The 14,610-nt window shown below is 43.6% G+C and overlaps 1 protein-coding gene across 3 annotated transcripts in view; it reads right to left on the reverse strand.

Moving 5' to 3' along the window:
• Nucleotides 1-53: 53 nt before the first annotated feature.
• Nucleotides 54-14,610, reverse strand: part of slc44a5b (solute carrier family 44 member 5b) — a 53,156-nt gene continuing 38,599 nt past the window's right edge. The window contains exons 7-23 of one of the 3 annotated variants that reach the window (XM_029632056.2): nucleotides 14,279-14,339; nucleotides 13,944-14,067; nucleotides 13,278-13,310; nucleotides 11,113-11,196; nucleotides 10,897-11,009; nucleotides 10,453-10,590; nucleotides 10,023-10,122; nucleotides 9,757-9,849; nucleotides 9,379-9,466; nucleotides 8,802-9,064; nucleotides 6,886-6,980; nucleotides 6,687-6,790; nucleotides 6,471-6,544; nucleotides 6,293-6,363; nucleotides 6,005-6,093; nucleotides 5,829-5,913; nucleotides 54-3,400 (exon numbers count right to left, since the gene is read on the reverse strand). In XM_029632056.2, coding sequence (XP_029487916.1) covers nucleotides 3,276-3,400; nucleotides 5,829-5,913; nucleotides 6,005-6,093; nucleotides 6,293-6,363; nucleotides 6,471-6,544; nucleotides 6,687-6,790; nucleotides 6,886-6,980; nucleotides 8,802-9,064; nucleotides 9,379-9,466; nucleotides 9,757-9,849; nucleotides 10,023-10,122; nucleotides 10,453-10,590; nucleotides 10,897-11,009; nucleotides 11,113-11,196; nucleotides 13,278-13,310; nucleotides 13,944-14,067; nucleotides 14,279-14,339 — 1,740 coding nt within the window. In that variant the 3' untranslated portion in view covers nucleotides 54-3,275. Of the gene's footprint in view, nucleotides 3,401-3,555; nucleotides 5,264-5,828; nucleotides 5,914-6,004; nucleotides 6,094-6,292; nucleotides 6,364-6,470; nucleotides 6,545-6,686; nucleotides 6,791-6,885; nucleotides 6,981-8,801; nucleotides 9,065-9,378; nucleotides 9,467-9,756; nucleotides 9,850-10,022; nucleotides 10,123-10,452; nucleotides 10,591-10,896; nucleotides 11,010-11,112; nucleotides 11,197-13,277; nucleotides 13,311-13,943; nucleotides 14,068-14,278; nucleotides 14,340-14,610 lie in introns of those variants that run through there. The other 2 variants (XM_029632057.2, XM_029632058.2) reach the window with 2 other exon arrangements.

Genomic DNA, 14,610 nt, shown 5'->3' on the forward strand with positions numbered 1-14,610 from the left:
ATAGAATAGTGACCAGTTTCGACTCACAACAACAACCACAATGAAGCGGGGAAAATGGACTCAAAGTCATAAATGTAATGGACATATTTTGAGATTGATACATGGCATGGAAGGCCCCTCCATATACTCAATAAGGCACCAATGGTTGATTAGCATCAATTTATAAAAAAAATATTTAAAAAAGCAAACCCCAATCAAATATTCTTGTTATATAATATGCTTATATACAGTCCAAACATTCATACATACTCACTGTTGTTTAAAATAAAGCATAGATATGCAAAATTCTTTACATAAAAAAACATCACTGAACAAAGTTAGGAATCTACCATTGGAGAGAAGATACAGTAGGCATAGTGTATGCATCAGTCACAGACATGTCCGGCACTCTCTCCGAGTCTTTTGGCGCCTTGTCGCCGTGCTATTTGTGATCCGTCCACGCGACGTCCTTGAGAGGTAGAGGGGAATGTAGGCACACACTAACCGTGAGCTTATACGTGTGTCTACTCGTTGACGGTGGTAAACCAAAAAGAATTCACATCCCAAAGAGGGAGGGATTCCTCTTATTGACCTCCTTGTCCGATTTGTCAAAAGGTAGTGTTCTACCACACGGCGATGGAAATGAACGGGTGAGTAGAAAGATACGACTCTACAGACGGTATATTCTTTTGTACAGTGCCTTCAGAGCGTATTCACACCCCTTGCCTTTTCCACATTTTGTTGCGTTACAGCCGGAATGTCAAATTGACTGGTTTACACACAATACCCCATAATGTCAAAGTGGACTTGTGTTTTTACAAATGTTTACAAATTCATAAAAAATTAAAAGCTGAAATATCTTGAGTCAATAAGTACTCAACCCCTTATGGCAAAACTAAAAAGTTCAGGAGTAAATATATACTTTAATGACTACCTCATCTCTGTACCCCAAAGTTCAATTATCTTGAAGATCCCTCAGTCGAGCAGTGAATTTCAAAACACAGATTCAATCACAAAGACCAGGGAGGTTTTCCAATGCCAGGCATAGAAGGGCACCTATTGGTAAATATGTAAATAAAAAATAAAAAAACAGACATTGAATATCTCTTTTAGCATGGTGGAATTAATCATTACACTTTGGGTGGTGTATCAATAAATCCAGTCACTACAAAGATACAGGCGTCCTTCCAAACTCAGTGGCCGGAGAGGAAGGAAAGCATTAGGAATTTCACCATGAGGCCAATGGTGACTTTAAAACAGTTAGAGTTTAATGGCTGTGATAGGAGAAAATCATAGTTACTCCACAATACTAACCTAAATGACAGTGAAAAGAAGGAAGCCTGTACAGAATAAAAAAAATATGCATCCTGTCTGCAATAATTCACTTACAGTACCAGTCAAAAGTTTGGACACACCTACTCATGCAAGAGTTTATTTTATTTGACTATTTTCTACATTGTAGAATAATAGTGAAGATGTCACAACTATGAAATAACACATATGGAATCATGTAGTAACCACAAAAAAAAAGTGTTAAACAAAACAAGATATTTTATATCAAAGTAGCCACCCGCCTTTGACAGCTTTGCACATTCTTGGCATTCTCTCAAAATGTTCTTTCACTTACTGATTATTTAGTGTAGATCGTTGACAAAAATGACAATTAAATCCATTTGAATCCCACTTTGTAAACACAACAAAATGTGGAAGAAGTCAAGGGGTGTGAATATTGTCTGAAGGCCCTGTACATACTATAGCATAGGCATAGATCGTTTATTGGCATCGTTGCATTAAAGCGGGACTGTTCTTTCATGGCAATAACAGGGAGAGAAGAAAACACAGGCGCCTGTAGTAAACCATTCAAATTATTCTCGGATGTGCATTACTTCCATATTTACACGATCATAAAGTTGTTGTGCCCTTACACAGGTCGAATTTCAATAACAAAAATGGTATTGGCGTGTGCATGTATGGGCATGTGCTACTGTACTGTATACCAGTAGGAAAGGAGGCTCCATCTCTGATACTGGCAGTGATGCCACAATGGGACAGACGTAGTAATGGCACATGATCTGTCCCCACAGTGCTGCTGCACAAAGAAGGAATGGGACGAAGACCTTAGACCAAAAACTTTGAATGGCATACAAGAGGGAAACATCATTTGTAACACTGTGATTTATGGTCAACGGTGGCTAGAATCCAATACATACAGGTAAGGGTCCTCGACGCTGCATTCCTGCTGATTTCCGTTGCTCTTTGGCACTTACTGAAGCACCTAATTGTAGGGCTATTACATTCTTACAATTGGACAAGTTAGAAGGTTGCTACAACGAGACATTAGCACAATGGACAATGTATGGCAAATAGCTTTCTCAATAGGAGAAAATAAAAGTTAGTGCTCCAAGGAGCTTGAAGAGCATAATTATACATGGTAACTACGGACATTTCATGTACAGTATTCACCCAAGCAGCCCTTCACTCAGCTGTCTTGGTGTAACCTCTTGGGAGGTTTCTTAAAAGGCCCAGTGCAATCAACATTTATATTTCCTGTTTTGGTGGGATGGAGTTTTGGCCTGCCTGGTGATACCACCAGGTGACAAATTAGCTAATAGACCAATAAGAACGAGAGTTCCTAACCTCTGCCAATTAAAGCTGGTTTCCCCCTCCCGACTCAGACCAGTCCCAGCATAATTCTTGCTTGAGAAGTTGCTCTTTCGCTAAGAAGCTACTTTTATGTCTCTTTGACCACTTTAATTGAAACCACAGTAACGTACCTAAATTGTTACCCAGACACGATTTGATATCGCGATTAAAAACCGCTGTACTGGACCTTTAAGATGACCACCTTAAATAGTGCCATCTTGTGGCTGGTTTGAGTTCCTGCATACAGAGTGACACGGGCCTGCTGACAGGTAGCATGTGGTGCAAAATATTATTATACAAATGTACACTTCGCTGTTCCCTCAAGTAAGTGCTTCACAGTACATTGGTAAAACCAAGAACTTGCAGTTGCCTTTAAATGCACGATTTGGCCACAGTTAAGCTAACTGCACTGTTGTCATTGTGCATTCGTGGTGATACGTTTGTTAGTACATCCAAGTACCTTAAGGCAAGATAAGACAATTCACATATTATGTCCAAAGAGCATAATAATAATGGTATCAGGTACAATATGGACCAGGATTAGAATAGTCTTGTCTTCCATCTCTACATCATGCACCGGTGCCTTCCCCCCAATCTCCATCACCTCTCCTGCCTCGGTCTCCTCCAGTCACCCTGTATCCGTTCCCCTCTTCTCATCTTCCCCGCTCTCGCTTGTCTTTCCTCCTCTTGCTGTTCTTCTTGTCGAGAATTTGTCTCAGGGTGCTGCTCATGTAGAAGGGTCTGGCAGCAGAGCCGCTGTTCACCTCCAGATCCACCACTAAGGACAGGAACACACAGCCAGTCAATGTTACATACCCCTTAACCTACCATTAAACATTCTCTAACACAGTCATATTCCTACAAATCTATTTGAAATGCCAAACTCATTTTTCATACTTACTCTCAAAGAACGGTTTCATAAAATCCACTTGATCCCAACCAAACCATCTTTTATTACCATTGTTTGACAACAGGTCTTCCCAAATCCTGTGCAATACCACAAACCCAGTGTCAATGTAAATATTTCATAAACCCTCTGTTTAATACAAATTAAGATATCAATTACCCAAGAGTTGTGCTATAATTGAACCTTTCACAAAAACAACCCCCCCCCCCCAAAAAAAAATGGAGTCATCGATACAAAAGAGTGCCGCAGTACAAAAACATTAAAAACCCTCCAAAACAGACGCGAGTTACAGTACCTAGTATTAAAAACAGCACTACTATTCCATATAAAAGGACTAAAAATGGCTTTAACATCCTTGTAGAAACGGTATTTCTTTTAGAAACGGTTCTCGGCGTTAGAATGTAAAACCACAAAACCAACAAAGAGGAACATTTCTCCCATGTAGAATTAGGCACGTTTTTACTAGCAACTGCATTCGGGAATTCCTGAAACGTGTCAGGGTCTATTCAAATCTCATTCTTTAGCATCAGCATCCGTGTGTACAAGAAGTCTTGAACCTTCGTTGGTCAACATTATATCTGTCACTTACAGCATATCAAGGATTGTTAAACCAAACCGTCCTACAAGTGTCTGTGACTCTGTAGACTCGTGGGTGCGTTCGCGTTTATCTATGTAGCGTTACACGTTCAGTTTGGAGCAGTGTTCTTGTGCCCAGGACTCTGTAGAAGTATCTGTAACAGTGTCAATAAATATGGTGGACCAAAAGTGCCTCTTCACCTAATGTTAAGCATAAACAGCCAAAACAACAATCATGCTTGACATAAAAGCCACCTCTAAGTTATTTTCCACACACACACGAGGTCCTAAAACAGCTCTGACGTTGGGTAAAACCTCCCCCAATCCTAACCTTAACCACTGGTGAGGAAAATGCTAAACAGACCAACCCAAGATCAGCGTCTAAGGGCAACTTCACCTTAAACATGACCTTACATGACAGTACATATAACCGTTGCACAAACACAGTAGTGTCAGAAGGGGGTGCCCTCGTACTGTGCCACCCCACAACACCATAATGTCTTGACCATCTGAAAAAGTACACCAATTGCATCCGAAATACAGCGATCTCCTTTTGCAGTATGTGTGCCTCTTGCTATGTGTTGGGCTAATGGCAATTTCACCCTTGTCACACACACACACACACACACACACACACACACACACACACACACACACACACACACACACACACACTGTGCTGCTGCAGCGCTCTCCAAGTAAGGTAGAGATCAGCAGTGTCGGCACGGCAGAGAAAGAAAGGGACAGAAGCACGACAGAGGAAAAAAGGCAAGTATCAGAAGTATCAACGGCGGTGGCGGCGAGAGGGAGGAAGTTGAATAGACATAACCCCCACCCACATACACCACCCTCTTGGTCCCTGCCATGTCCTGCCAAGGCCTCTCTGGTCAGTCCTGGCCAGTCTGGAGTCCAGCCCAACCATTAGGCTCTGCTCTAGTATGCTCCAGACCACAAACACTCCCACACAGACGGTGAATGGGCCAGTCCTTCAGCGAGTCAGTGTTCTCTGGCCTGTCACTAGGCAGATGTTCAGTGTGGTGGCCTATCAGGAGGCAGCATAGAGTTTGGAGCCCTGCTCTCTGCGGAGGATTCGGTGCAATTGAGGGGACATGTAAAAGGGCTTGAGGGGCGAGCCGTCGTTCCTCTCCAGGTCTTCACCTTAACCGGGACCCACGGGATAGGAAGCATTGCCACAGAGGAGAAGGAGGAGAGGAGCAGACAACATGTAGGTAGGAAGGCAGAAAGAGAGAATACGAGAGAAAGGAGTTAGCAGAGCCAAACGATTTAGAAAGTCAAGCAGCCAAATTAATTAGGAGAAAAGTTTAGGATGGTTCAAGTCAGCAAAAATGGCCAGTGAATTATAACCATCTAGTTCAGTGATTAGAGTGCAGCCAAGGCAAGGTTTGACAGAGGACATGCAAATAACACAGTCTCCATACAATTCAAATCATTTAATAGTCTTCACTAGTTCTTCACTGTAAGAACACGTGATAGAAACAATTTAATTGGTAAAACAATAATTACAGTGTAAAAAACCCCCCGCAAGAATAACCTTTCGCCTGACTTATTTAAGAAAACGGTCCACCACTAACGTTCTAATAGGCTCATATGACATGGACAACCTTTCAATTCACCAACACAGACCCTGTGTCTTTGTATCATATAAAAGGCCCTTTGCACCCCCAGGCTGGGCTGTATTTAAAGAGGTGAATGGTGTACTTACAGAAACAAAGGAATAAGGTGTCCACACACATAGCATAGACATTGAAGAAGCCATGGGCAATCAGGTAGGATCCAAATATCACCGTCTGTCAATGAGAGAAGAGTCAAAGTCTGTGAACACACTTAGCAACAAGCAATGCTAACCCAAACTACATTTGATGTAATGATATTTCTTACCAGCAGGGGGACCCAGTAGTAATTTAGTGATGGTACTTCTTCTTGAATAACTGGTATCTTACGGGTGAAGAAGAAGAACGCTAGAACACCTGGGGGGGGGGGGGGGATAACAAAAGAAAAATGAACGACTAAAAACGAGAATACAAATAGTGCCTTTCAAAGAGACGCCTGAACTCCAGCATGCACAGTGTCACTGTTTCAAAGTACTCCTTCCCTTTGTGTATCGTGACTCATACAGTGGTTAGACATAGTCAGTACACCAGTGTGTGGGAAAGACAGGGAACTCACCAACACTCCCTGAAATAAGCACTTTTCCCAAGAAGAGCAGAAAGTCTGTCACCTTGTCCAGCACTGCCACCCTACAGAGGAGAGGAAACTCATTGGAGAAGCCCAGAGACAGACAGTCACCCCCATGATAGACAGACTCACTCTATTCTAATGGAAAGCAAGCTTTACAGTGCCTTACCTCACTACGTTCCTCATCAGGAGGAAGAAAGCATCCTTAGCCGAGGTGCAGAAGTTCTTCCCATATATCGCGATCTGGTGCGAGAAAGTATTCATGATTCCAACAGTTTGCGTAAGATGGTTATCAGAACTGCCTGATCTGCTGTTCTTGAAGGAATGGTATCGAAAGTAAATGTCTGAAAACAAGAGATTTAACTCCGCACTGTCCCAAACTCACCATGATGTAGGCGTTCCTGTTCATGAACTTGATGAAATGCTCCAGGCACCAGAAGCAGCATTTGAGACAGCAAATCAGGAAGCGGGCAAAAGCATTGTGCGCACCTGAAAATACATGACGACCATGATCAAATAAATGTACACCACTGTATATAAACATATACAAAAGGCAGTGGGTTTAGTATGAGCACAAAACCTACCTTTGAGTTTGTGATCCAGATACTCCAGAACAATGCGGAACATCTGCACTACAGCCAGAATCAGAGAGCCAAACGCCAGAGAGCCTGTGTGGTACCTGGAAGAGACACCATACACTCTACTACCAAACTGCTCGTGTGTGTGTTGAAAACATTTTGCTTACAGTACATTCGGAAAGTATTCAGACCCTTGACTTTTTCCACATTTTATTACAGCCTATTCCTGAAATTGATTAAATTGTTTTTTCCCCACCTTATCAATTTATACACAATACCCCATAATGACAAAGCAAAAACATTTTTTTTAGAAATGTTTGCAAATAAAAAAACTGAAATATCACATTTACCTAAGTATTCAGACCCTTTATTGAGTACTTTGTTGAAGCACCTTTGGCAGCGATTACATCCTAGAGCCTTCTTGGGTATGAGGCTACAAGCTTGGCATACCTGTGTTTGGGGAGTTTCTCCCTTTCTTGAGATCCTCTCAAGCTCTGTCAGGATGGGGAGCACCGCTGCACAGCTATTTTAAGGTCTCTCCAGAGATGTTAGATCGAGGTCAAGTCAGAGCTCTGGCTGGACCAATCAAGGATCTTCAGAGACTTGTCCCGAAACCACTCCTGTGTTGCCTTGGCTATGTGCTTAATGTTGTTGTCCTGTTGGAAGGTGAGCACCTTCCCAACACCCTCCTCCTTCATTCATCTTTCCCTTGATCCTGACTAGTCTCCCAGTCCCTGCAGGTGAAAAACATCCCCACAGCATGATGCTGCACCACCATGCTTCACCGTAGGGATGGTGCAAGGTGTCCTCCAGATGGTGCCAGGTTTCCTCCTTCAATCTTGGTTTCATCAGACCAGAGAATTGTGTTTCTCATGGTCTGTCCTTTAGGTGCCTTTTGGAAAACTCCAAGCGGGCTGTCATGTGCCTTTTACTGAGGAGTGGCTTACGTCTGGCCACTATACCATAAAGGCCTGATTGGTGGAGTGCTGCAGAGATGGTTGTCCTTCTGGAAGAATGATGGAGGCCAATGTGTTCTTGGGGACATTCAATGCTGCAGAAATGTTTTGGTACCCTTCCCCAGATCTGTGCCTCGACACAATCCTGCCTCGGAGCTCTACGGACAGTTCGTTAAACCTCATGGCTTGGTTTTTGCTCAAGTGTGTGCCTGTCTATATCAATTGCATTTACCACAGGTGGACTCCAATCACGTTGTAGAAACATCTCAAGGATGATCAATGGAAACAGGATGCACTTGAGCTCAATTTCGAGTCAAAAGGCAAAGGGTCTGAATACTTATGTAAATAAGGTATGTTTTTTTATTTGTTATATATTTGCCAAAAATTTCAAAAAAAATTAAAAACTATAAACTGTTTTCGCTTTGTATTTATGGAATATTGTGTCTAGACTGATGACAATTTTTTTTATTTCATCCTTTTCTTTAGAATAAGGCTGTAATGTATCAAAATGTGGAAAGAGTCAAGGGGTCTGAATACTTTCTGAATGCACTGTACACATCCACCATACACACACTCACTTCCCCCTTCAAATCATAGGCTTAAACACCTAAACGCACTTAGGGCCAGTTTCCTGGACACAGATTAAGAGTATTTCTCAACCCCCTCCTCTTTATGTGCTAATCCCATATAACTGAGAAAGGGAAAGTCAGTTGTACGACCTTCCGCATTTAACCCAACCCCTCTGAATCAGAGAGTTGCGGGGGCCTGCCTTAATCGACACCCACTTCTTTGGCGTGCGCGGGAACAGTGGGTTAACGACAGATTTTTTTAACCTCGTCAGCTCGGAGGATTCGATCCAGCAACCATTCGGTTACTGGCCCGACGCTCTAACCGCTAGGCTACCTGCCACCCCATTCAATGAACGTGGGCGTTTTCTGTCGAGTGAAATTATTTGAGCAAGCCTACCTTACAGCCCTACTGAAGGAGGAGAACAGTGGACAGGATGGTATATCCTGGGGCTTCCTCAGGGCCCAGTAGTAGGAGGCGAAGGCCCCGGCCAGGGTGCACTGTCCCAGGGCGATGGTGAAGTTGACCAGCCACAGGAACACCAGCAGGTTACACAGCTGCAGCACAAATATGTAGCGGTGGTAGAGGCTCTCGCCGCCGTAGAAGGCAAAGGTGCACTGGGAGCCAGGGCACACCTTGGTCACGTTGGTCTGACTGAAGGTCTAGAGAGATAGGGGAAGTTATTCGGTTTGAAGGAAATGCCACCCAATTCCCTATATTGAGCACTCCCCTCTGATCAGAGCATACAACAGCACCCTTCTCCCATTCTCGATTTCCCTACGATAGGGACTAGGGTGCCATTTCATGAAAGACCGAATGTAGCCAGAGCTCACAGATGTTGTCACTGGCTAGCTATTTCACAGCTGAATGATGTGTACTCCTGTTCAGGATTTCAAGGCCAATAGCATACAGTCGTTTTCAATACAGCTATAACACCAATGTGATAAAGAGGAAGAGAGTAGAGAGAAAAACGAACCTCTGGATCACAGGTGAGGTTGGCATACACGCATTTGTCCGGCGTCGACATGACCTTGTAGACAGCGTCGCCGGAAGACGCCAAGAAGCTGAGGGCAAAACCAGTTAAGGGCAACACAGAGGAATGGAAGCAGAAACAAGCATCACAATTTGTACCTGCCTATGAGCCATCAATATTGGGATTTCCACTAAGGGCTCAGCAGTTTTATTAGGTTCAATTCAATTCCAGTCAAGTTCAAGTATATTCCAATCACTATGACTCCATGGGTGATAGCTCAGAATGCTTCACCCGTAGGTAACGCTGCATGTCAAGATAACTGTGTAAAGTGTACACATAGCACAGTGAGGATGAGGCTTGGTAAATGTATAGAGAGGATACACAGCAGTGACCGCCCAGTACGCTATGCAGATGGCCAGCAGCACAAAAGTGATGATCGGGTAGAAGAGAGTGGACATGATGTAGCCAATGGCCCTGGAGAAGAGAGAGAGAGAAAGAGAATGGAGAGAAAGTGTGTGGGGGAGGGGGGGTAGTTAAAAGTTAGGTTAATTTTCCCACACCGAGCACACAGACGACGGGTTCGATTCAAAGTGACACAACAAGAGAAGGTCAAGAGGTCACTCTCCTGAGAAAAGATTGCCACTCACCTGCTCCCCTCCTTCAGCAGAGCGATGGCGATGCGTACTCTCCTCCTCAGGAATATCAGGATTATTATGATGACCGCCTCAATGACTGACAGGGAGATCACTGCAATACAAATTATAACAATTAAGCAGAAGAAAAAAGGTGCTATTCCTCAGACCAGAGACTCTCCTGGCGTTTGCCCAATTCATTTAAGCAATATCAGGTTGCATACGGTTAACAGGAAATCCTATGGTTTCCCCATCTCTAATTCATCTACTGACTGAGAAGCAAAAGCAAAAACCAGCAGACATGCTTCGCACCCAACTGCTTCACAGCAAGTCCAAGAGACTCTGCACCTTGTGATAAACACAGTAAAACTGAGTCGACAGCCTTGTGCTAGGCTAGTAGTTCCCGTGCTAAACCAATAGATGGGAGAAGTGGATGGCCACGCACTGAAGATGAGCCAGGTCTGACTGAGCTGCAGGTAAACTCGGAAGTCCGTCTGAAAGCCGATGTCAGAGATGGTGACGTCACCATCCCCGTGCGGCTTCCCTCTCAGTGCACTGAACTCCCAGTAGCAGTGCCAGATCCCTGAGAAAGACAGAGGAGAGAGAGACAGAGAGAGAAAGAGATGTGACACGTTGAGATACTGCACCTGTACATCTGCTACATTTAGCTTGCCATGACAACAGAGGGGTTGACTGACAGCTGGAAGTGAGAAGATGTGGACACGGTCTCCCACACAAATCTACATACAGTAGCGGTATGTTGACCTTCAGTACAGTTTGGGCTGGTGAAGTGTGGATAATGTACTCAGGCTAAAGATGGCATTGTGCTCTTTTAGTGAGGCTATAGTAGCTTTTGGGTCAGTGACGGAGAGCGTACTGCATTACTAACCGTAGCCCACCACAGCGATGACTCCGAAGATGATGAGCCACAGGAGCACTCCGGCTGTGAACCGCAGCAGCAGGATAAAGGCCAGACTGACCACCATGGTTATCACCAGACCTCTAGAAACACAAACACACCTGTTGTGTAAGAGTGAGGACCACAGTAAAACATATACAAAAATACATGCATGAATGCACGAGGACACACGTGTGTCGGTCTTACATTAAGATCCAGTACCAGGAGTTGGCATAGTCCTCAAAGATCTTCATGCCAACCTCCTTGGCGTCTAGCAGACTGGTAATGCCACTGTGAGGGGAGGGAGAGGAGAAGCGAGAGCAAAAGATTGAGGGAGAAATAAAGAATGAGAACGTGCTCATTTACGGAGAGAACATTGGCCTGTGTTGTGTTGCAATCCCTCTCACTTGCACACACAGCACAGGGCCACGACACACTGCAGTTTATGAGGGGGCTGTACAGCCCTGGGAGACGGCACAGGTTGTAGGCAGGCGTCCCTTATAAATGTGTCACACGTCAACATATTAGTGTTATCAAAGCGCTAGGAAGCAGCAATGCTCTCTATGACTCTGAAGCAGCAGGTTACTACTCCACCACAGTAGCAAAGGAACCCTCAGGAACGAGGATTATTAACAGGAAAAATACATACAAATGAGTCTTGAAGCGTAGCTATTCCTGTAGGCATCTCTTTCTGTCATAACTACACGAAACAAGCAGAAAATGGTAACAGTTCAATGTACAGTACAAGCTTGACAAAGAGCTGATGGCAAAAATCACCAGGAATACTTATACCAGATATCCACTGTACCTACAGCTCTACCTACAGCTCTATCTAGAACCGTAGTGTTCTTCGGCTGTCCCCATAGGATAACCCTTGAAGAATCCTTGTTGGTTGCAAGTAGAACCATTTTACAGAAGGTTCTACCTGGAACCCAAAAGGGTTCTACCTGGAACCAATAGGGGTTATCCTTTGGGGACAGCCAAAAAACCCATTTGGAACCTTTTTTCCCCTAGAGTGTTATTGTAGACATCGGACCCAAAGTATTCCCTGGTGCTTTTACTCACTATATTATCAGCCTCTACGGGACTGGTGAACAGCAGTAGCGAGAGACTAGAACCAACCTTCCCCTGGAGCTGTGCAGAATGTCTCGTGAGTGGAGCACCAATCTCGGTCTGTTTTATGAGGACAGCTACCACACGTCAAGAGGAAAGCTCACTCTAGGCATTCATTTCATCTGGACCATCATATTTCTCTAAAAAGCCCATGACCGTACAGCTATAATAGCACATAATGCAACCTACTCAAGTAATTAATGTTGTTATGAAAAATGAGCCCTAGTAATACCAATGAAACCCTACCAATGTACCAATGAAACCGAAAGTGCTGTGCTATTGTGCCTAACACACTCCACAGACCAGGCTATAACAGATGGAGTTTGGCCGAACCTGTCGAAAACAAAATAATTGATGCTTTGTTAAAGGTTTTGGTTGGAGGCAGTGTAATTGGAAGGAAATGCTCTGTCCTTGGACAACTCTTTGAAGTGCCCATTCAGGGGGAAATATGTGAAAGGCACTGGTGGGCTGTTGACAAATCATGCGTGATGGTGAGATGAGCCTAGCCATGCCTGAGGGTTCACCGTCAGGCATAACAGAATAATAGCTGGAGAGATTTTTTAAATGTATTACTTTGACAAAAACGCCCCTCTACAAAGACTGTAATTTCTAATAGGAAATGGTGGCGCAGTGATCAACTACAGATGCTGAGGACATACACAGCTCAAAGTTTGGGCGAGATGAAAGATGGCATTACACCTGTCATAACAATGACATTACCAGTCAAAATAATGAAGATGACATTAGATGACTAGTCACCTGTGGAACTCTATTTGTGTTCAAATATAGTCTATGAAAGTCAGAGGTAGGCCTATATATATATATATATATAACTTGTGGTAATTACTGTGGTATTAACGCTAATTACTGCATTAATCTGATGCTGAGGCTGCTCTTATCCAGTTTCACGAAATGAAATCTTTGCAAACATTATGATGAGAAAATATCACTGAAGGAAGATGTTGATAAAAGCTAGGGGGTGACGTAACTCTCAACTTTGAAAGACCAATATAGTACATTAACTGTAAGCCAAGTTGTTACTCGTCTTTGCTAGGGCTTCAATATGGATGTTAGCTCCACATCATGGCAACATTTGAAGGTAATCTGTCCCCTTTCCTTTCCACAGCCACAAGCCGGAGAGGAACAGCAGCAGATTACCCATGACGCACAGTCAGGTGGGAAGGTTAGTTTGCAGACAGTGAGCTCGGGGCTACAGAAGGTTACGGTTCAAGGTTAAAATACTGTAATTAGTTTGAGACCTTTCCACTCCTTGCTGCATGGCGGTAACTCGGCTAAAAAAGAAAAAGCATTCAGCTGGTCATAACATCCTTCTTTCAAAGGCAAACATGATGTACTAATGATGGCAGCTCGTTAACACAAAACGATAAAGACCCTGCATCGGTCTTAATTGCTGTTCTCTTATCTCTCCCACAAGTTAATCCATATACGTATTGATCGTTTTATAGACTGTATATGCATAGCATGAGGAAAGTCACTTAACTGTACTACTCTGAAGCTACAGCGTGAGCTGCATTTCCATGCAAACATGCATAGACGGATTTCAATGTGCATGAATGATCCACACACTACTGGGCATGAGGGATCATGGCCCAGTTGTCCTACCCTGCAATAGCTGTCCAGTTGACTCTGGGTTCCAAGTTAGAATCCCTATGACAATATAATAGTTTAAATGCATTTGAATTCCCAAACATGGCCTCAATGAAGCCACAGTGAACAGATTTGTACAGCGTTAATTCATCTTTCAGGTCTACTGGTCAAAAGATATTCAACCATGTGCATCCACCACCCCTAATAGGCCTCCCACTTATACAATTCATCCCATAGTCTCTCTCTCGGCATAAATCCCAAGATTTCGACAACAACAAAGGCTTCTGCAGAGCGACATTGGGGAGAGCAGGACTTACTTGGCAGCGTCTCGGAGATCGATCACGCTCCTTGTTTTACCTAAGCCGTCTTTGAAGACTGTCTTGTTGGCGACAGTTAGCGTCCCGTTCCTGGTGATGAAGTCTGGGAAGCACCGCTGGAGGACTGAAACACACAAACAAATATTTTGACAACTTGGTATTTCAATTTCATACACTGTGATATATATTATGGTTTTATATATATATATATATATATATATATATCCCTTTTCCAACCAGTCACATACCCTCCCCTCCCACAGAATCTAAGTCTTAGGAATAGACCGTATGAAAGTCACATGGATGAACTGTGTGCAGAACTGGGATTCACTTACAAGGTCTGCTTGGCACTATCATGGAAGGGCAGTCCTCATCTCTCAAGACTTGTGCAACGGACTAAACAGAAAAAAGGCGAGAGGGAGAAGAAGTCAAACAATACGCACTGTGTGACGTCAAAGCCTCAGACTTGAGTTTTTAATAAGTCGTCTGTTCTTTCGACTAATAAATTGGTCGGAATATTAAAACGTGTATTTTAGGTTAGGATGACTGGTAAGACATCCTATCATCATATCCTATGACTTTGCCATTATCCAACAGGACCATGAGGAGAGTGGGCGTGTGGCTGAGTTGACTAGGAACAGACGACTGTCTATCATACAGTACAGAA

The sequence above is a fragment of the Oncorhynchus nerka genome, linkage group LG24 (assembly GCF_034236695.1).
Source record: "Oncorhynchus nerka isolate Pitt River linkage group LG24, Oner_Uvic_2.0, whole genome shotgun sequence".
Classification (NCBI taxonomy): domain Eukaryota; kingdom Metazoa; phylum Chordata; class Actinopteri; order Salmoniformes; family Salmonidae; genus Oncorhynchus; species Oncorhynchus nerka.